Here is a 21,571-nt window from a genome sequence, read left to right on the forward strand (position 1 = left end):
TAGTCATGTGTTTATTTTCTATCTTTAACTACCATTTAAAATGCTCTTCTTGTAGCCAACGTTTGCATCAACCACAAAGTAACTGCCATAAGCGTGCCAACTTTTTACAGAGATAATGTCTCTGCAGATGTGAGGGAGCCAGATGGGCGGCTATGGGCGCAACTGGGTGTGATTTCCTCTGTCTGGTTTTCCTCACAGTCCAGCTTCCCCTGGAGGACCCCTTTTTAAAAACAGCTCTCTGTAGCTCGGCAGAGCGCTGCGCTGCAGGAGCTCCATGTGCAGAGAAACCCTATATGTCTATATGGTGCTTAATTTCCAGGGGCACTGCTCAGGGCTCAGACGATTTGATTAAAAGATTTGGTTAAATTTTCCACTGTGTAAATAAAGGTAGCGCGGGGAACGAAAGCTCCAGACAATCAGCCCATCATACTTAATGTCTTTTTTGGCCTAAATCATTAATTCCACCTATAGAAAAATATTTTTTCTGCAGTTTAGCTTCAGGCCCCTGATGCTGAGAAGCAGGGAGGTCTGAGTGTTGAGCCTGCTGATAGAAGAATGTATTCTCCTCTCTGACATATTTTAAGGACAAACAAAGAAAGGTCAGGAATGCAGACCAGAGTTGACCTGAGAACAGAGTCATCCTTCTCCGTGCAGAGCACAAAGCCCCAAAACCACATGCCTCTGTAGCGCTGTTATTATTAGAAAGATGAGAGTGATTTGAATACTGGCTACTAGTCCTACTATAATTATCACTGCAGTGAATACTATTAACTACCACCTACCACCACTACTAATACCATTACCCTCCTTCAGCTACATCTGCTCTTTTATTTCACAGTCCTTGTTTGAGGAAAAGACGTCTTTGCTCACACTTTAACAAGAACAGCATGATTCTGACAAAATCATTTCAACCAGTTACACTGGGGTTTTTCAGTCTTCATCAGTGGGACCTTGAGTTCAGATTAGTTTGAAGAATAAACTTTCATGCTAAGTGTAGAATGAAGCTTTAACAAATGTTACGAATATAACAAAATTTAAATGGTCTAATCATTTTTATGGTCTAGTCATATTTACATATATTTACTCAGACACAGTGGCTGTGTCTTTTAGTAAAAGTAGAAATAATGTACCACAGTACATTATGCAATAAAAGAACTGCATTCAAAAATATACTAAAAATACATTAAAATATACTCCAAAAGTAAAGATACTCGCTATCCAGAATGACCTATTTCAGAACTATATCACTGTATTATAATTATTGATTCATAAATATATCAGAATACGTTATAATTTATTAGTTGATTACATTTTGTACAAGTAATTTGATAGAATATAGTGAAAAAATATGTACTCGGGTACTTTCTATCACTGCTCAGTCTGCAATCAGTCCTAATGAGGTTTTAAATTCAAAACATACTCTTGACTTCATAAAATTAGACGTGTTAACTTGTCCAGAATATGTGGAGTAATTAGACTATAACAATGTTACATTACTCCTTGAATCTGTGAGAACATACAGGACGTGTAGGATTTTCTCCTCATTAGACTCGTGCTGCAGGTGTTCTGTGACCAGAGAGAGTTCAGTGCAACAACAACGTAACACTGCAAAAGGAACCATTCTTTACTATGAGTTTATATGAATACATTTCACTGCGCTTAAGTAAAGAACTGCTTCTTCCCTTTCTGAAGTTTGTTCAGCTCATATACGAGCAATAGGCACAGGCGAATTACTGCTGCACTAAAACAATATAACTGTCCGAGCTACTCATCTTCCCGCTTGTCAGAAAGTACAGATAATCTTATTTTCTGTGTTTTATAATATTCTGTGTACCATTTATTATATCATAACCTTGTAATTGCTCCAGTGGTCAACATGGGTTAGCAGCAAGGATTTCTTTCAAGGTTGCGGCTGCATATAATAACAACTCTATAAAGATATTCAATATAATTTGAGTAATACAATAGTGAAGAGAAGATGCTAAGGAGCGCAGAAACCTCAGGAAACGAGTGAAGCCAGCATTCGAATTACATGTCAGAAAGGCCTCATTTCTCATAAAAGTTGTGGGAAAGTAATTACAGCTCAGTGGCTGGTATGTATGTTGTCAATGGAAAACAAAAAAACAGTTTATTAAATCAATCGTAATACAAGTGCAAATCTGTGCAGTTGTCAGCATGTTTGTAAAGTGTGTAATCCAAGACCTTTTTCTGTAGTTATCTGGATTTCCTTTTTTTTATGGATCAGTGATGTTTATAAAGGGGGTTTTATTTCACCGTAGTTCACAGCAGACAGTTACTTCACTTTTTCTGTTCTGTTTTATTTGGATTTTTTTTTTCTTCAGTTTTGGTCACTGACTCAAGAATTGGCCACTGACATTTGCAAGGGGCTGCTTTTAACATAGGCCTGTAACACCAACAGCTCTGCCGCAGTAAAGGTTTTGACTCCATTAGCTGCCTCTCCGCCTGCTGACATACCAATAAACTCATGTCGTAATGCAAGAGGAAAGACAACCACAAGGAACTTTGTATGATGTCTGTTTAGTGTCTAACACAGGAAAAACATTTAGTTTTGCATGGCTGTTTTATTTTTCAAAAATATTTTGATGGGGGTTAGACCTCAAGAACAACAAAACATTTCCCTCAAACACAGTTTGGTCTTAATGCTCATATTTTCCTTGGATAAACACAAATGCATCTGCATACATACAATTTAAAAAGTACATGTACATATCTTGTTTTGAATGGGTACATAATGATACACAGTTGCCCTTTGAAATGTGACAGTACACATCCATAGATTGATCTTCAATACAGATTTCAAAGTTGTGCTATGGGTCTTCTGCCAGTGTTTCTTTTTCTTTTTTTTCTTCTCAAACTAGCAGATTTTACAGGAAGAAAATTTGTATAACTATTCTCCTCTTGAAGAGCAAGCAATAACACTGAACAGTTCATTCATAAAGAGGGACAGAAAAAAAGCACCAGAGGAACTGAAATCTTCTTCAGTCAAATGTCACCTCTTTTTCATTTTCATGTGAGCGAGAGCCAGTGTCCTGTGCTTTCTCTGTGCCCAGCCGTGTGAAGGCTCACTCTGCTCTGAGTCCCTGGGTAAAACTGTCTCTGGAACAGGGCTCATCACTGTTTCAGGATGAGACAGGTGTCTGTTAGATGTGCGGCGGCCTGTCAGACACAGCCGTTCTCCTGCCTGGGCTTGTGCACCACAGGGCTGTGTGGAGGGTAGAGGGAAGGAGCGAGTGTGCACAGGAAACCAGCCAGCAACGTAAGGCCCAGTCCTCCCCACGCACAGAACATAGACCAGCCATAACCGTGACTGATGTCTTCGGGTATGCCAAACATGTAGCGAGGATAACGGGACAGTTCAAAGTTGATCCCGGCCACACACGTGCAGAGAGAGATTATGCAGCATGTCCCTGCCAGAGAGGAGGAGAAAAGCCAGTCAGACATCACAGCAACCCAATTTCATCCCCTCTGATGCATCATTTCACCAGCTTTTCATTGATAAAGACCCTGCTGCCCCTCTGTGGTGATTCTGGGTAGTGCTCTTTATGTAAAGTACATCTTACCTCCCATGAGGAAGAGAAGTCCAGCGACATACTGCATCAGATCATGCTCCTTACAGCAGCCCAGCACGCCTATGATCCAGCCGAACAGGATGATGGATATGGCCATGCCTATGAAGCTTGCAGTCATCCTCTGGAGGTCTGCAAAGCGCACAACACAAGTAACAGTGTTTGTTGGGGGATGATGCCAAGTTTCTTTGCATTTATTCATCAGATTTTTTTTTTTTTTTTTTTTTTTTTTTTTTTTAAAGGCGTTTTTGGGGGAACTCACGGAGCGCGTGCCACTCATCCTGCCTTATTGTCTTCGTCAGATTGATTGGCAGATTTCTGGGGAGCGCTGATGATGAGTAGTAGTATTTTATTGGTGTGCAGCGCGGAACCAATCCTGTGGATGTAAACAACGCAGAGAGGGTGTCACAAAAGCACTGAGATCAGATGAAGAGGATATCACAAGGCTCTCTGCTGCCTCCCCCCACTCCCCCCACCCACCAATCTCCCAAAAAAAAAGCACCCAACCCCCTTCCACCACCACCCACCCATCCACCCACACCATTGTAGAGTAGCTTATTGTACGCATCTTGAGGCTTCTGTTACTACAGCTTGCCCTTTTGTGCTGGGAAATAACACAGCGCGTCGATCGTATTGTAACTGTACTCCGTGGTATACTGCGTAGGCCTTGAGGGTCTGTGCGCAGCATCAGCACCTTGGATAGCGCATTCGTGCACAAAGTATTTACAGACAGCGCCTCGCACAACAACACAAATGTCCAAAATAAACACATTATAACACAATTATGACCCCTCCCCCACAACAAAAAAACAAACCTTTAAAGATCAAATCCTCTGTCTCCAAGTCAAATCCCTCTCGGTGGCACTTTCTCCACAGTCCGGTGATGGTGGAGTTGAATTGCCGACTGCAGAGGGACTCCATGGCCGGGGCAGGAGGCAAGAAGTGCCGCTTGGCCCGCAGCAGCATCTCGCCGCTGACACTGGAGCCCTTCCTCTCCACATTTTTCTCCTTTGGCAACATGCGGAGCGGGAGGTTGTTGTTGGAGATGTAGATGTAGCCGGGGTCGGGGTTTCTTTTGTTTGAATAATTCTTGCAGCGTTCCCGGTTCCTCCTCGCGTCGGTCTCGTACCAGTTGTCAGTGCTGATCGCGATTGCTATCAGCCCCAAAGCGCAAAAAGCCAAAAAGAGACCTGCCACGGTTAAAGTCCTCATAGCAGCCATGTTCCATGCGTATCTCGCCTCGGTGCCGTGATAATTCCACGGGACAGCAGGACTCCGTTCCTGGCTGCTGCCTGTCAGTGTCTGACGTGGGGAGGAAATTCAGCAATACGAGGAAATGTGAAACGCAGATAAAACCCCAAAGCCCTCATTTCTTTGATTTGTCAACCATCGCCGCAAAAAACCAAATTCCGAGGCAGAGGATAAATAAATTTGGGCCTCGATGAGCTATTTTGGATGTCTCCTCTTTGCCTCTGAACTCAGTCTAGCCTAGATACTGGCCAGTCCAACATTTCTTTTCCAGTAGATGGAGACAGAGTAAATATTTGAGAGCACAACAAGCCCCAGGCCTGCTCTCACCGCGCTGTAGATTATGATCTGTAGGGAGAGATTGCCAAAGTTTGACACAGTCCTACTAGAGGAAGTAAACTCCCCGTTTGTTTTTTTGTTTTTTTCTAATAGATCATGTGCTATATCAACTCAGCTGCTGCTGTCTAAAGTGTTCAGTTATGAAACACTGAAAGACAGACCAGACTAAACTTCACCAAGAGCCTCATCTTCGCCTTCTGGTATGCAGGAAACAGTTTCATCACATCTCACACATTGCCTCTGGTAACTTTCCATCCCAACAGGGCCAAGTCTACAGCGTGATACTGTTTGGCTCATGTGAAAAGGTGCCTGTGTAACCACTATCTAACAGCATCATGTAGGATTCAAGTGTTAGTTGTACATCCAAGACATTCTGAACATGACAGATGTATGTCCCCACGTCTATAGGTTTTATTCAACATTACAAAACAAGTTACAGCGGCTGCAGCTCCAGACATTTGTTTTCACTGGTTTCATTCTCATGCTCAAAACTTCCTCAATTGAAACCATAATGCTATACTAAAAGGGGAACAAGCCCAATTCCAAACTTCACTTTTGGTTTCAGCTCTTGTGTGCAGTAAGTCTTAAAAAAATTCCTACATGAATAAATAATTCTGGGGATTTGTTGTGATTGATAGTAAGAAAACAAGTAGATCACATTTTCCTGCACATGCCACTAAAGCCTTTTCTATTTAAGTATGAGGTGTCGAATTACAAAACAAAATCATGTCAGTTTGGTTTGAGCTGAGGGGGGAAGGGGGGATGGGGGGGTGACACATACAAGGGAACACCACCGAATATGTGAGATAACAAATACTGTCTAATAGTGTGACTTCTCTCTCAAACAGTTGACATGCTTGTCTCAAATGCCACCCAAAGGGCACACTAATACAAAAACATATTTTCATATGATTTGATGAAGGATAACTTTTAAACAGCACAGATTCCTGCTACTATTACTTTTTTTTTCTGAACCATAATATATATATTTCAAATTATTATAGATTCACAGTAATTGCCCATAAACTTCTCTTTCATTGTATGATTACACCTCCTACATGTGCAGGAAATGAGTGAAATTGTGATTGGCTCATACACATGAACTTGGCCATCAGGAAGTATCTGATCATAAGAATTTGATAATTGGATGAACGCAGACTGTATAGGGTCCAACTTATTTCTCACTCTCAGTTCCCATTTGTCGGCCGAAGTCTGTGCTCAGCAACATTGCGTGTTTGTCAGTGAAGCAATTAGAAAAAGTTAACAATCATTTCCAGCTTCAAGAACCTAGATCTCATGCTGCCTTGTTTACATGATGGACGGCTATGTCATGTCACCTGTAAGTTCTGCTGCTTTATTGTTTCATATTTGACTTTTTACTGAACAAATCCAGTGTTTCAGTCTCCGGTCACACTGTTTGACCGTGTGACACTTCCATGTGTTTCTGTGGCTGTTTCTATTTTTGAATACGATACAGTTAATGTGCTTTTTAAATAAGTCTAATGATCCATGTCATTTATTGATTTATGTGAATATGAGAAGAGAAGGAAGACTTACATTTTAGTTTGTGTTTAATGACATGTTTACTTTTCTTGTGGAATGGGAAAGTAACCCCTGACATAAAGTAAACCCACCCTTATTTATGTATATATGACCCTGGTGACCCGGACTGTTGTATCATTTATTTATGATATTGTATATTTCCATTTTTTTGTCTTCATGTTCTATCAAAAGCAGTCATATCAAAGACACAGATTTCTACTTTCTCAATGACAAAATCAAATTTTTCCCCTCTTAAGCCCTCAGAGGACGTTATTCCAAATGAGACAGAGAATTATCGGCCCCCTGCAGAGCTGTACCCCTACCTCACTAATGTAGGGGAGATTTATGAAGGTGAGAGGACTGGATTAAACTGTTTTTTTTTTTTTTAAAAAAAAAAGGAGAAGAATAATCAGTGAAGGACCGAGAGTTTAAACTTCTATCACTTTTCAGACCATAGATGGACCTTCCACTCTGAGCGCATCCAGCCGTCGGACTTTGAGAATTCACCAGTGAATCACCTCACAGAGCTCCAGTCTGTGTCTCCTCAGCAGCTCATACAACCCTACCGCTACAGCAGTGAGTCCCTGCCCCTTCACCTGGACCCACCACTCGCACCTCTCTCTGTGTCACCACAAGTAAGTTCATGTGTCAGGATTTATAATGGCACCAGTATCTGCACGTGTTATTTAAAATACTGATATGCATACATACTGACTGAATGTGTCTAATCAAAGCCACCACTCCAGAGCAGAATGATCCCTAAATTCAATACAAGATCAGTTTTGCATCTAATACTATTATTAGCAGCAGTGATGAAAAACCTGTATTTCTACATAATGTGAATCACACAAGTCAGATTACTCACTATTTTTCTCCTGAGTGAAGAAATATTTACTGCGTGTAAAAATCACAAGCATAAAAAGGTTTTGTTAATTTTTTTTTATTATCTTTAGATAAACTTGGTACTAATTTGACCAAACCTTTTCTCCATTTTAAGTGAAAATGACAGCAAATGACCTCACTTAATTTGAAACTAAAATCTCAATTAGGCAAGTGGTAGACATAACACACACGATAATGTAGTGACTTGACAAGATGACATTGCAAAAAAACAAACAAGAATGAATAAAATTTTGTGGGATCCCTTCAGTATTTCAAAGGTTGATCCGCACACTCTTCACTAGAGCAAATCTGTTCCCATGTCACATTGTGTTGTGCCACTCTGTACTCTACTCTGGTTTGTAGCAATTATGTTTTCCAAAAGAAAGAAAGAAAACGAAAGCAATGTGTTTTTAAAAAAAAAAAAAAAAAAAAAAACAAACATACGTAGCCTATTTTTTATTATGTATTTTGACTAAAAGAATAATTGTATTTGAAGAGGTTTTCATGCAGAACCCTCAACATGGGATAAATATGGACACATAAACAAAACAAACTCCTAGAAAAGATCTTTAAAGGTGAATATTTGAAATAATGTTAAGTAATCTTAGCCAATCTTGAATATTGGCCCACACCTTTGCAACATATGACTAAAAGAAAAAACAAATGCAACTGGTCTTCCGCATAACAGAATCTACATAATGATGATTGGTCACTGTTAAACTAAACTAATCTTTTCCTTTGATAACAATTCATGACACCTTATAATAGGTGCACAGACCTGCTCTCTTTTTTTAATTTCCATATCCAGTTAGTTGGGATTGCTAAAAGCAACTGATTGAAATAAAAAAATATGGCATAATTGGTCATACACACAGCAAAATTGATAGTGTATAAGAAAATAACCCTTGCTATCTAGTATATCATTTATAAAAACAATTCAATTTCTCTTAAGTGTTTTTCATAGGATGGGCTTACCATCTATTAACAGGTCAAATGTGTCAAATACTTGTTTAGTCAGAAGCTCAAGCAGCATCATAGATGACAAAGAAAATCTGCTAATATTCACAATTAATAAGCTGAAACCAAAGAAATTTGGCATTTTTTCTCAAATGGTTCAACTATTACTGAAATAGTTGCCAAGTACTATCGCTCTGTTGATCAACTGATTGATGAATCAACTAATCATTTCAGCACCAACATTAATATAAACATACGTTTGGCTATACATGCTCCAGCATTTAATATTATGTAAGTGGTTCTTTACAATAAATGTAATGCTGTTACAATAGTAACACATTGTATTTTTTTTTTATCTTGCACAAACACAGTACTTGATGTGGACAGTTGGGGATATTTTCACTGAAATGTCATCTGCACCACGTGATCTTGCTGAGCTTTGAATTCTATTTTGGCAGTGCCACTTCCTCTTTTGTCACAATGACAGTGTTTAAGCAAAAATGTCAGACAGTGAATGATTGCAAAACCTAAGAATTGCAGCTCTGTCCCTTCTCTGTGAAATCTTGAACTATGACATGCTTTAAATTTCTCCTGAAGATCCCGTATTACACCCCATCCCTGTGCTACCAGTACCAACCTTCCATCTCTCCTGGCCATTACTACTCAGAGGAGGAACAAAGAGAAATCAGTCCCCCGCTTGAGGTATCCGAAGGGGAAGATGAATTTGAAGATCACAACCACTCCTCCTTCAGGAAAGACATTAGTGAGTATTTCCTTTGCAAATTTTCCTCTCACATCAAATCCTGGTGTACTGAAAGTCATATTGCAGGCTGGAAAAACTGGTGAATAACACACAGAATAGCTTTAATGAGTCTCATATTTTTCCACTCCAGGCAACAAGAAGAAAATCCGCCTGTACCAGTTCCTCCTGGATTTGTTAAGAAACGGTGACATGAGTGACAGTATTTGGTGGGTGGACCAGGACAAGGGCATCTTCCAGTTCTCCACAAAACACAAAGAGGTTCTGGCCAGCCACTGGGGTATTCAGAAAGGAAACCGCAAAAAAATGACCTACCAAAAAATGGCTCGAGCTCTGAGGAACTATGGTAAAACTGGAGAGATTAAAAAAGTGAAGAAGAAGCTAACCTATCAGTTCAGTGAGGAAGTGCTGAGGAACCTCTACTTACGTCAGTATTCTCACTGATGAGGGAACTAAGGTTATCTGTCATTATGCTGAAATCACTGAAGTAGCCAAGATTGAATTTGCCTGTACATTTGCAATTTGACTTAGTTTTACTACCAAGTCTTCCTACTTATTTATTTGTGGTGCTAATGCACTTCCTCTATGGCATTTACAAAGTTTCCATAATTGCTTTATTTCAGACTCAAATGAAGTTTGTTTGTACAAGGATAAAATAATGAATAAAGATCAGGGACGGCTAAGAAAAAACAAACAAAAAAAACCCAAACTGTTTTTACGTGACCTTTTTGTCATGAATGTTTGTAAATAAATATTATGTTGTATTCTTTTTGTCAAATTACTCAATTGAACTGAATCCCATTTCCAATTTAATGGCAACATGGCAACAAATTAATATCTCTATTTTTTAGCCTTATTAGACAACATTAGTAAAATTACAAGAAGGAGACTGAGAGAATTACAATATACAAGAAAGACAAGGTAGCAGCAATGCATTTAACTGATAAAATAACTTCCTACATACAGCTCAGAGCTGCAAAATAACATAACAAAGAAACAGAAGGAGAAAATTCAACCATGCACTTCATGCACAATGTTCTTTGTTAAGGAACTTGAAATGCAGCTGCAAACAGATGTTAAAGAGATGTGGAGTGAATCTGTACCTATGAAAAGACGAGTGACTGGCAGGACCTTGACCACAAAATCTGCTGTGTTCCATGGAGGCCTGGAAAGAGGATGGACTACAGATACATAACAAAGAAAAAACTCAAGCACACCACCCACACAGACAGAGAGGGGGAATACAATGTATGATCATAGACCGCAACCTGATGCAAAAACAGATATGAGCAACAACAGAGCAAACACTGGCTGAAGCACAGACATGAGCCAAAGATTGGAACTGGCAGATGGTCCTGAGAAAAAGATACGTAGGTAGATAGATATGCATGCACACATTATGAGAAAATGGGCCCCTGCACAGACAGGTAGACGGCCCCGCACCCATATAGGACCCCACACTGAAGACTGATCATTTTTTTTACATCTCTTTCTAGGTACGTTGTGTCTATTTTTTGTAGTTTTATGTCACTTTTTGGTCTTTTGTGTCCCTTTTGTAGTCCTTTTATGACTTGGTGGTTTGTTTGCTGCTGTTTGGGATCAATTTGCATCTGTTTGTGGTCACTTTGTGTCTTTCTAACTGAGCTTTATGACTTTCAAACAAGAAATATTAACAGACACTTCATACAGAGGGTCTGGCCCCTTTACAAGAGCTGTGATCATGACATACTACATTCGTCTGTACCTGAGCAACTGACTGTCTGTTCTGATATATGACCAAATATCTAAGAACATTTACAACTGACAGATTGACCTATCTTATTCTGAAACATAGTTGTTCCATTTTGATAGATGTTTCCAGTCTGACAGAAAGGTTTCCCACTGGTGGCTTAGTCTGAAATAGCAGCTCAGTCTGTCACCAGTCATATTCACGCTACTGTCTACTATATTTGTAAAAACAATTTTGTAACAATTTTGTACGGACAGTTACTTATGACTTAAGGCTAGCTACGGTTTATTCAATTTAATTACCTCACAAAATCCTGTGATGGCTTATTTACTTGAGAAAAATACTTCAACATAGAGAAATATTACTCATAACTTATTTTAAGTTGCAACCAGGAATTTCCCTAAAGGATGAGTAATCAAGCCTGTTTTTTGTTTTTTTGTTTGTAAGTTCACAAAGATTTTTTTCTTTTTTCACTTTTTGCAAAATCTAACTTTGGTACACCAAGTTTACCATTTCATTTGATTTTCATGCATTGTGTGTGTAAGGTAGTACACAGATAATAATACATCAATATAGAAAGAAAACAGATAAAAAGCAAAAATTAATAAAATAAAAAAGAGAAATCACAGATCAAATTCATCACCCAAGACTCTAGTTGCACATCTTTAAAGTTTGTGTAGACAATAAACTTGGGGTTCTGTAATTCAAATTTGCTAGAGTTTATATGGAATTTTACTAATAAAGAAATCAGATTAACGGCATAAATTTTCTTGACAGACATTTCAAAAGTAAAGATACAAAATGGAATAAAATCACTACTAAAGTGTATTAAAGAGTGTCTAATTTCATTTTTCGAAGGTTATTAAGCTCATACCAAAACCTCTGACTAAAGGTACAGTCCCAAAAGATATTAGTTATAGTTTCATCAGTAACTGAATTAACAGGATAACACCTGTGCAATATTTTCAGAAAGGTATCACACCTTTTTTGAGACGAAAAAAATCCCGGGTAGGAACCATGTTTTTTCCCAGTCTGTAGAAAATACAAATTACTGCAAAAAAGGGAAATAGAAACAGGTTTACTATCACCACCACCACGCAGGATTGTGTCATTTTTATTGATTATTTTTCTATTATTTGTTTTCTGCTCTTATGCTCGACAAGAATAAGAACCGCCCCCAGAACGACTTTCTGTGACGTCAGTTCAATCAGCCAATCAGAGCACGGAGGTTGTTTCGTTGCAAAATTCAAACGCAGTTGAGTCGACTAACGAACCGGCAGCTGGACAACCGTCGATAGGTCGCTTTCCCGTTGAAGAAGATTTTTTTTGGATAATTTTTAGCTGTCCGCGGTGGCAACATGAGAGTGAGGTTAGTACTTAAGAGTTTAATTAACTCAACTCTTAATTGTTTACATTAACAGTGGTATATTCAGGTAGCAAACTTGTTTCCTGATTAGCCAGTTGATTTCAAATAAAGCTAACGCACACAGCTTGTTTCACACGCTAGGGCGGAGTAGCCGTCTGTGCATGCTGCAATGAGTCATTTTGAACGGTAATCTCGCTTTTCTGTAAATATAATGCTTCTTGTAAGATTGTGTTATTTAACGTTTCAGTTAATACCACATAATACCTCAGCATCGACAGCTAGCTAAAGTTAGCAGCTCTCTGCTAACAACAGACCTGCTGCCTGATTGTAAATCCGTCGTTAATATTAATACAGGACTGGTTTGACTGGTAACAGGTGTTCAAACCCCAGGCCACCCACTCAAACCCTTACTTTTTCTTCTAGTGAAGTCCACGCGGCAGAGTCTGTTGCCTACCTCAACAGAGCACTGGTCAGGTTGCAGGATATTTGGGAGGAAATCGGGATTCCAGAGGAGCAGCGCTTACAGAGAACCAATGATGTCCACAAGCACATTAAAGTGAGACCCACATCAATTTGAATTAACTCTCACTGTTGACCTTACAGAACTAACAAACGGATGCATTTTTTATTTCCCTTGTCTTGCAGGGTTTGCTGGACCTAATGATCGCCGAGGAAGAAGAGCTCAAGAAGAGATTAGTGAAAAGCATAGAGTCCTGTCGCAAGGAACTTAACAGTTTGTGCACTGATCTTCAGCTGCCCCCCTTTGAGGTACAGTCACTCAGGAAATATATTACTTTTTTCTTTCCCCAGAGAAACTGATAACACATTTGGACTAACTAACCCTGGATTTCTCTAAAGGAGGAGGATGGCTGCACAATGTTGCAGATGGAGAAAAACAGCCGCACACGTCTAGAGGTGATGAAGGAGCACAAGAAGCAAAGAATGGAAGAGCTTAAAGGCCTCATTGTCAAAGATCGCGAGCTGTGTGATATTATGTGCACTACCCCTTTTTGCATTGACCAGGAATCCATCCCATCACTGAAGCAACTCGAGGCATATCATGCCTACCTTGATGATCTGACCAAAGAGAAGGTTTTACTAACTTTCTTTTTTTTTTCTTTTCTTGTCTTTCTTACTCGCTTTAAAAAAAAATGGGTTGTGCTATGCCTTACTTGTAACTGTCTTTTTCAGGAGCATCGTCATGATGAATTTGTGAGCATAAAGAAGGATATTATTGTATGCATGGATGATCTGGAGCAGAACCCGGAGACCAGTTTTGAGATGGATGTGATGTGTGAAGATGAGGAGGCATTTTGTCTGTCAAATGACAACATTGCTGCTCTTAAACTACTCCTCAGTCAGGTGATTTTGTGATACTTGCATCTAGATGTTTGTTAATGTGATGCTATGATTTGACATTCAACAACATCACGTATTGCATAATATTATAATGGATGTATGATTTCCTTCCAGTTACAAGAACGCAAGGCTGAGAATGAGCGCCGTTGCTCAGCTTTCCGCACTAAGATCCAGGAGCTGTGGGAAAGACTTCAGATTCCCCAAGAGGAGAAGGAAGCACTCTCAGAGCATATGGTCAAGTCAAAGAAGAAAAACATTGAGGCAGTAAGAAATCTCACCTTATTTTCCTTATTGATAAGTGATTTCAGGCAATGCAGTAGTGTGTTGTTTCACAAAGCTCCACCAACACTTCCATAATAAGTGTTAGTAATTTGTATTTTGTGTTTCCAGCTCCAGGTTGAGGTCCAACGTCTACAGGTGCTCAAAATGCAGAGCATGAAAAGTGTCATTGAGTCCATCAGAGCTGAGATTGCCCTTTTCTGGGAGAGATGCTTCTACAGCCAAGAACAGCAGCAGGCTTTTATTCCATATCATGATGGTGAGTAGCTGTTGTTTAATCAGAAATCTATTACACTGAATATATGCAGGGAGTGTGGGTCTCATTGCATGCTATCTTACCACAGATGACTTCACTGAGGAGCTTCTCAACCTGCACGAGGCTGAGGTCAGGACCCTGAAGAAGTATTACGAGGACCACAAAGAGCTCTTTGAAGGAGTCACAAAATGGCAGGAGAACTGGACTTTGTACTTGGAACTTGACGTAAGTACAGTATTAATGAATGTAGTGGGGAAGTATTTAAAACAAACTTGGTGTGGTAACGTGTGTGTGGATCTATGTTTTTCTCATCTCAGAAAAAGGCTAATGACCCTTCAAGGTTCAACAACAGAGGTGGGAACCTTCTGAAAGAAGAGAAGCAAAGAACTGACCTGCAGAAAAGTTTGCCTAAGGTGAGAATTTGTTTTCTTAAATTGTTCAGTCTGTTCTTTAAAGACAAAAATAGAATTACCATTGTAAGCTGTTTTCCGCTTGCAAGAGAAGCTGTTAGTGGGAATTCAAAAGGGGAAAAAAACTTGTCAAATTAGATTAATTGACAATAAAACAAACAAGCTCAAGCAATCCATTGGCTAGAAGAGTGGAAACAGCTGAGAGGCTGTTGGTGCATTACCAGTTTTGGCCAACAGATGGGGATATTAAAACATGAACTATCTTAGTCTGTGGTTGTGCGAGTTTGATGTTGATTGCTGTCCACCAGATTTTGAATGGTATTTTAGAAATTAGACTTTTATATAATTTTGACTGACAGTTCACTGTCTATGATAAATCTGTTAACATGGCAACTGTGTGAAACAAGTTTTCTTCTTTCTTTTTTTTCCCCAGCTGGAAAAGAGTCTGAAGACTCAAATTGATGCTTGGGAGCAGGAGCATGACAAGGAGTTCCTGATGAATGGACAGAAATTTCTTGAGTATGTGCAGGAGCAGTGGAATCACCACCACACTGAAAAGGAGAAAGAGAAAATGGAAAGGGTATGTTATTGCTTTGAGTAAAAAAAACTAAAAAAAAAAAACTACAAAGTCTTAAATTTTCCTGTCACAGAAGTATTGTGAATACGATTACATTCTTTTTGAAATAGCAACTGAAGAAAACTAAACAGACTCAGGAGGACATGTTATACGGAACAGCAGTGAGGACACCGTCCAAAAGGCGGATAGCAGGGACTCCCACACCTGGGAAAGTAAGAAAGGTAAGAAGCTGCTGCAGTTTTGTCAGATTTACTGTGTGACTTGAATGTGCAGCGACACTGGGTGAGTGAATAAAAAGTTGACCCGCCTTTCTGCCTTTGTCCACTTAGCTCAACGGCACCTCGACCATCTCCACTCCCAACAGCTTTCTTAGTTCAGGTCTTGGTGGAACCATGTGCCACTCCTCCATCCAGAAACCACCTCTGTCTGCCAGCAAGGTATGCTTTCTGCTGTCCTCTCTCTCCAACAAAATTTGCATTGTTTTTGAAGGCTAAGCAATTATAAAGACCATGAAAAGGGTTAGCACTTACTGACCTACTTGTTCTGAGTGCTGTTCATCTTGATGATGAGGTTCGGTAGGGTGGATATTAGCTCCTTTTCTGTTTTAACTTGTCTATGGATGACCTATCAGGGCAGTTTAAATGAATTTCTTTGTACACAGATCTGTTTATATTTTCTCACTATAATGCTGGTCACTAATGGAGTACCTGTCAATTATATATGATATTAACAGCTCTTAAAGTGTGGGAAAATTCTACCAAACGCTGAACTTGTTATTCTTTGACGTCGCAGCTGCGCAGAGTGTACTTGTACACTTTGTGAGAATGGGTGATGTGGTAATTTTCATTTTTATTGTAATGTGCAAGTGTGTTTTTTATGGGGTGTATTTTCCCTTTATGATCATAGTTTGAAATTAGGATGGAAGAGTTTGCAAAAAAAACACATCATCATTCTAGCTGGTCTTGTTGTAGGGTCTTGGCCTACGAACCCCTGGACATGGAAAGACTCCACGTGCACTAGACCGAAACAAGGAAAACATCTCCCATCTTAATAGAAATACTCCAAGTGGCACACTAAGGTCTCAGGATACTCAAGATCACACCTTCACCTTTAACTCTATTGCTGGCTCCTATTCGGAATTTGCGGTAAATGCGGTTTTACATCTGTTTAGCCACTGACTACAATAAGTCCTCTAAAGTACAATCCAATTACAGAAAATGGTCAGATTTCCCTGGATGACATCAGTACTACTAAACAATATTCTATTTTTAGGTCTTTTAGGAGTATATAATTAATATAGTAAATGTATTGTATACTTTATTAACAGTTTAGCATCGCAGTTGAGACTTGTAAATACTAGAAAATACATTTTGTAAATCTGAAGCAATTTCCCCTTTTTAAACTGAAATCTTTGTTATAGGCACTATAGTTTTATATTGACATAAGACACAGACATGATTGACCATGTAATTTTTTTTTTAGTTTTAAAACGAGAGAATGATCAACATTCTGTTAAATGACAAAAAGGATTGCTAGTGCAATGGCAACTTGGCCAAGCTATGAGCCATCTTTTAGTGTTTTGATGGCTGCACACTAAAAATGCAGCTTATTATCAAATGGAGCAACTAAAAAGCAACCAGACATGCTTTTACCAAGGCTGCATAATGCACTGTATTTATTTGTGTTCGGTTTAGAAGCTGATCATATGCAACAATATTCAGAGACAGAAGATACATAAAATAATGAATACACATACCAAATTCTTCTTATTCAAATAAGTGCAGCAGCTCATGAGAAATTATGAAAATCATCCACTGTAATTTCTGACAGACCAAAGACTAACTTGTTCCTTGGGCCACAGTTTCTACCACATTACTCTTAAAATTGGGATATCATAACATTAACAAAACATTTTTCCTAAAATTAATATATACAGCTGCATTACATATTGCCACGTCACAATTATTTAACTATAACATCTTGTCACCTTTTAATGTGAACACAGATACTGATATTCTTTCTTTGTTTACAGAGAGACCTCACGAAGGCTTCTAAATCAAATGTGAAGTCAGGACTGCTGAACTCCACCGTCAGTCAACAGTGATGATTCAGATGAGCTGCTCGGCCACCGGGAGTCATCCAGCTCAGCGGTAGTTTTTTTTTTTTGGGTGGGGGTGGGTTATATTGGACAACAGGGAACTTCAATGTAAACTTCTTACAAAAAATGTAAATATTTTGATCTATGTGAACACTTTGAAACTCTGTCTATCCTGTTTTCGTCTATTTTATTTCAGGGTTACTGCTGGAGCAGTGTTCTCTGCTGTATGTATTTTTGTGGCAGTTAAATGATGTGTGTACCATGGCTGTTTTTGGCTCTTTTACTTTTTCTTTTGGGGTTACAGCCTTTTTTAAGTCAAATGTTATTAAGCATATCTAGAGCATTACTTTAGTACTGCATCAGTTAGCCTGTGCACCAAGATTTTCTTCCCCCAGCTGGAATGACAGCTAAATTTGTTCCTCAGAAACTAAATGTTGAGTGCTTTTTTTTAAAATCAAGCTGTAAATAAACGTTTTAAAAAAACGTTGATCCTCACTAGGTGTAACTGTTTATTGTCCTGACTAATTTTTACTTGTACCTGAATGTTTTCGTCCTATGTCCTATGGTTGAGTTGTACAGGTTTTATGTGAAGTCTGAGACCAAGTAAGAAGGCAGTATCTGTTAAATATTCAACGTTGACCACATACTGAAGTGGAATAATCCTTTAAGAAAATGGTCTGTTTAAGCCATGCGTGTCATGAGTTCTTCCAGAGCCCTCTCACGGTGGTTTTCATGAACAAGCAGCACTTCTTTGATTGCACTTTGCTGGAAGCCCATCTCATTAAATTGAGTCAGAAGTCGCAGGAACTCAGCAGCCTAAAATAAAAATACAAAAAACATGTTAATGCACATCAAAGTCAGCAAAAAAAGGTATGGCTGTGGTCCTGGTTTTGTGTCTTTTCATAAGTGAATCACCTTGCTCTCACAGTTCTGAAACATCTCCAATGCCTCCTCTACCTGTGCTTCATCATAGCCCAGTTCACACAGACGGTCACTGGCAACCAGGTACTTTAGGATCTGTTGATAAAAGGACAAATAATTACAAGATTGGCTTGCTGGGCCTTAAGTACAAATAACTTAGATTTCTTGGTAAACTGAGACGAAACGCCTTCACACCACTTTGTGTTTATAAGGTTTATATTTATTTGGAGCTTTATAAATCACTAGAAAGCTGTTGTAATTGCGTAAATAAGACTGGGTTGCCAAGTGGTGAGCCCACATTCAAATAAAGCATCCATTTTGTTCCTTTGCCACCTTGCTTTATCTTTTTAGTCAGTGGTCAGAAAAGACCCCTCCCTTTGACTGTTGGACCTGAAGTATTTATCAATGACAAACTTCTTTAAATGCATGTTTGGCTTATTGTGTAGGTTCTTGTTTTACAATTAGCCATCAAACCTGCATTTAATGAAGGCAACTCAAAAGTACTATATGTGCATTATCAGCAGAAGTGGAAGAAGTGCTCAGACAAAAAGAAGTACAGTACAGTATATTTTTAACATCGAAATACATTTAAAGTGCTTAAGGTAAAAGTACAGAAAAGCCCATTTCAGAATAATGTGTATTATATTATTGGATTATAAATATTATAAATATTGATGCTTTGATGTGTAAGCATCACTTTAATGTTGCAGCTGGTAAAGGTGGAGATATATAATTAATCTGAATCTGCAAAGTAACAACTATCAAATAAATGTAGTTGAGTAAAAAAGTACAATATTTGTCTCTTAAATGTAGCAGAGATTAAATATCAGAAAATGGACATACACAAGTACAGGTACTTGATTAAATGTACCTTATTACTTTCCTCCACTAATTATCAGGGTTTATAATCTATTAAATGGGTATTGATGAACAACTTCTAAACGTAATACCTACCTTCTCTGGGCTGCGATAGCCTGTCTTCTGCAGAGCCAGAATTGCTGTGCGTAAGGGGAAGCCATTCTGTGTGATGGTTTCAAGCAGCTCCCTCTCCTCCTGGCTGAGTGCTGATAACAGCTCTGCTGCTGAGTCAAAGAAAACCCCGCAAGAGCCACCAGTCCTCAGCGCCTGATGGGAAGGGAAGCAGAGACAGGCATTGTGAGTTACAAAAACAAGTAGAAAAGTGATAAATGTATGATAAATATTCTATATAAATATTCTCTGAGACACTGGAAAGAAACACAACCTTCTGTCTGCGGTTTTTGACAACAGGCCCGGCAGAGGAGGGTCGTTGCTGCTGCAGTCTGGATGGAGAAGGACCAGCAGGTGGTGTGTTTAGAGAGTACTTCCTGCCCATAGAACCCAGTGGGCGCTGCCTCTTCTTGCCGTTCTTCTGCCCGTGCGGGAGTGGGCTGGCCTGCTGTGACCTGTGCTGCTCCAGTGCTCGCAGAGGTTTTTTGCAGTCTTGGAGGGAAGGGCTTCTATGGCCTCGGAGGCTCTGAGGTGAGTCAGGCTTACAGTGGTGAGTGGAAGGACCAAGGTGTATGTCTTTGAATCTGGAGATTGGGTCTTTGGGTGCAGTGCTCCTGGGCCGATCTCTGCTCTTGACAGGGTGACGTGCATCTTCAGTTGAGGAGCCTTCATTATCCTCGAAGTAACCGTCCTCATCCTCTGAATCAGATACGAGGAACTTGACAGTGCGATGCTGCAAGCAGCGGGCGTCTGTAGAGTTCAGACTGTGACTGCGGGGCCGAGGGCTCAGGGCCCAGGGGTCGCTGCTCCTGAGACTGGCCCTGCGACTCACCTGAGGGCTGCTAAACATCAGCCAGTAAGGGGGGCAGGATGGGGCCAGGCAGACTGGCTGCTGCCCAGTTAAAATCCATTTCTCCATGTTGAATCCATACTGCAGAGAAAACAAACAAACAAAACAATGAGTCAAAATGTCTTCAGTGAAAAAGAGTAATATAGAGTAATATCAGGGATAAAATGCAAAGGTTTATCACAAAAGTAAAGAAAACTGCAACCCCAAAATACTTTTTAACTTTCCAGTAGGAATACAAAACAGTATTTTGACAATTAAACATGTCCATAATTATGTATTTAGATCATTACTCATTACAACATATTAACCAACTTGGATATTAAAAAAAATCATTGATATGCAAATTGTTTTTGGGGAATATTTTCTGGGCTGTGACAAATCTGATATAGTATCAGACTTTTTTAAACATTATAAAAACATTCAAATGAACAGGGAAACCATTGATTTCACTTCTTTAGCAGAATTTGCAAAGACCTTCTACAATCTAAAAGCTACGAGGGAACACTGAAGCTGATGAATGGTTCCCAGAAATCCATTAAAAACAGAAAATATGGGACAGTCACTCGGATGTTCGACCTGAGTTTCTCGCAGGATCTTTTGGCAGTCTGGTATAGTGATATCTGGAGCCGTCACCATGTGTATTTCCTCCTCCAGCGGACCCAATAGGGTCTGTAACGGCACATCCTCCAGCGGGTTCATTGTCACCAAAATGCGCCAGCAAATAACCTGCATCAGAAGAACCACAGAGACTTTCTGAGTTTACAGCTTAAGGACAAATCTTTGTTGCATTTCTGTCATTTCTTACCTGGCTCAGGTATTTCCTCTATGGTCCACAGCACTCTGAAGCAGTCACAGGTGTGTGGAGTAAAGGACTGCCAGACAGACATCATCATACGTGATAAACCTCTTCATCACTAAGCCTCTGACATCATCATCTGAGGGGTTGTTTACCAATAATATCTCAGGCACCTGTTGTTCCACCTGCACAGGTTCAGGTACAAATAATGGAATATTTAAATATACATACATATATCTACCATAATAATACTGAACAAAAGGGAAATTCAAAAACACTATAACTTTATTTTATATTTTTCATTATTCTGTTTTACATTTAATACCTGTGCATTAAGAATTTAAGATTTATAATAATTTTACAATTATTTTTAACTTGTTTGTTTTATAATTTTTTAGTTGCAGCGCTCTCATCCACAGTTCAGATCTGTTTGACTCTCTAATGTGGACTTGAAGGGGGATTAGGGGAATGCTGAGGTATTGGGAAACCAAGATACTTTCCAGAGATTAGCTGATTACATAAAGGTGACAGCGGAACAGTCTGGCGCAACATTGTGATGTCTCTTGCATTCATTTCCTGTTTCAATGATTTGTTAGCGTAGTGTTGTCAGAAATCTTCCTCCACACTGAAACATTTCAGCACACTG

The 21,571-nt window shown here is 39.3% G+C and overlaps 4 protein-coding genes across 7 annotated transcripts; 2 read left to right on the forward strand and 2 right to left on the reverse strand.

Annotated features, from left to right (window-relative positions):
* Positions 1–2,578: 2,578 nt before the first annotated feature.
* Positions 2,579–5,245, reverse strand: LOC111229710 (transmembrane protein 178B-like). The gene is made up of 4 exons (XM_022756157.1): positions 4,403–5,245; positions 3,850–3,963; positions 3,582–3,719; positions 2,579–3,428 (listed from the first exon to the last, which is right to left on the reverse strand). The coding sequence occupies exons 1-4, from the start codon at positions 4,806–4,808 to the stop codon at positions 3,181–3,183; spliced, it is 906 nt and encodes a 301-aa protein (XP_022611878.1). The 5' UTR covers positions 4,809–5,245; the 3' UTR covers positions 2,579–3,180.
* A 1,135-nt stretch (positions 5,246–6,380) lies between these two features.
* Positions 6,381–10,079, forward strand: LOC111229737 (transcription factor PU.1-like). 2 transcript variants are annotated; one of them, XM_022756205.1, is made up of 5 exons: positions 6,397–6,513; positions 6,974–7,067; positions 7,167–7,351; positions 9,153–9,318; positions 9,449–10,079. In XM_022756205.1, exons 1-5 carry the CDS (start codon positions 6,487–6,489, stop codon positions 9,757–9,759), a joined length of 783 nt encoding a protein of 260 aa, XP_022611926.1. In that variant the 5' UTR covers positions 6,397–6,486; the 3' UTR covers positions 9,760–10,079. The 2 variants fall into 2 exon arrangements, with proteins under 2 accessions (XP_022611928.1, XP_022611926.1); XM_022756207.1 differs by lacking the exon at positions 6,974–7,067 and having other exon boundaries at positions 6,381–6,513.
* Positions 10,080–12,312: 2,233 nt separating this feature from the next.
* On the forward strand, positions 12,313–17,990 carry LOC111229850 (protein regulator of cytokinesis 1-like). 3 transcript variants are annotated; one of them, XM_022756337.1, is made up of 14 exons: positions 12,313–12,413; positions 12,834–12,966; positions 13,056–13,178; positions 13,269–13,502; positions 13,602–13,772; positions 13,884–14,033; positions 14,160–14,307; positions 14,393–14,529; positions 14,622–14,717; positions 15,148–15,294; positions 15,402–15,512; positions 15,621–15,728; positions 16,263–16,369; positions 17,324–17,989. In XM_022756337.1, exons 1-14 carry the CDS (start codon positions 12,403–12,405, stop codon positions 17,355–17,357), a joined length of 1,710 nt encoding a protein of 569 aa, XP_022612058.1. In that variant the 5' UTR covers positions 12,313–12,402; the 3' UTR covers positions 17,358–17,989. The 3 variants fall into 3 exon arrangements, with proteins under 3 accessions (XP_022612058.1, XP_022612057.1, XP_022612059.1); XM_022756336.1 differs by having other exon boundaries at positions 16,263–16,436; positions 17,324–17,988; XM_022756338.1 differs by lacking the exon at positions 16,263–16,369 and having other exon boundaries at positions 17,324–17,990.
* A 62-nt stretch (positions 17,991–18,052) lies between these two features.
* LOC111229851 (ubiquitin-associated protein 1-like) lies at positions 18,053–21,022 on the reverse strand. The gene is made up of 6 exons (XM_022756339.1): positions 20,935–21,022; positions 20,706–20,855; positions 19,554–20,210; positions 19,265–19,435; positions 18,305–18,406; positions 18,053–18,205 (listed from the first exon to the last, which is right to left on the reverse strand). Exons 2-6 carry the CDS (start codon positions 20,826–20,828, stop codon positions 18,071–18,073), a joined length of 1,188 nt encoding a protein of 395 aa, XP_022612060.1. The 5' UTR covers positions 20,829–20,855; positions 20,935–21,022; the 3' UTR covers positions 18,053–18,070.
* Between the last annotated feature and the right edge of the window lie 549 nt (positions 21,023–21,571).

The sequence above is a fragment of the Seriola dumerili genome, unplaced genomic scaffold (assembly GCF_002260705.1).
Source record: "Seriola dumerili isolate Sdu_G_001 unplaced genomic scaffold, Sdu_1.0 BDQW01000242.1, whole genome shotgun sequence".
NCBI classification, from domain to species: Eukaryota; Metazoa; Chordata; class Actinopteri; order Carangiformes; family Carangidae; genus Seriola; species Seriola dumerili.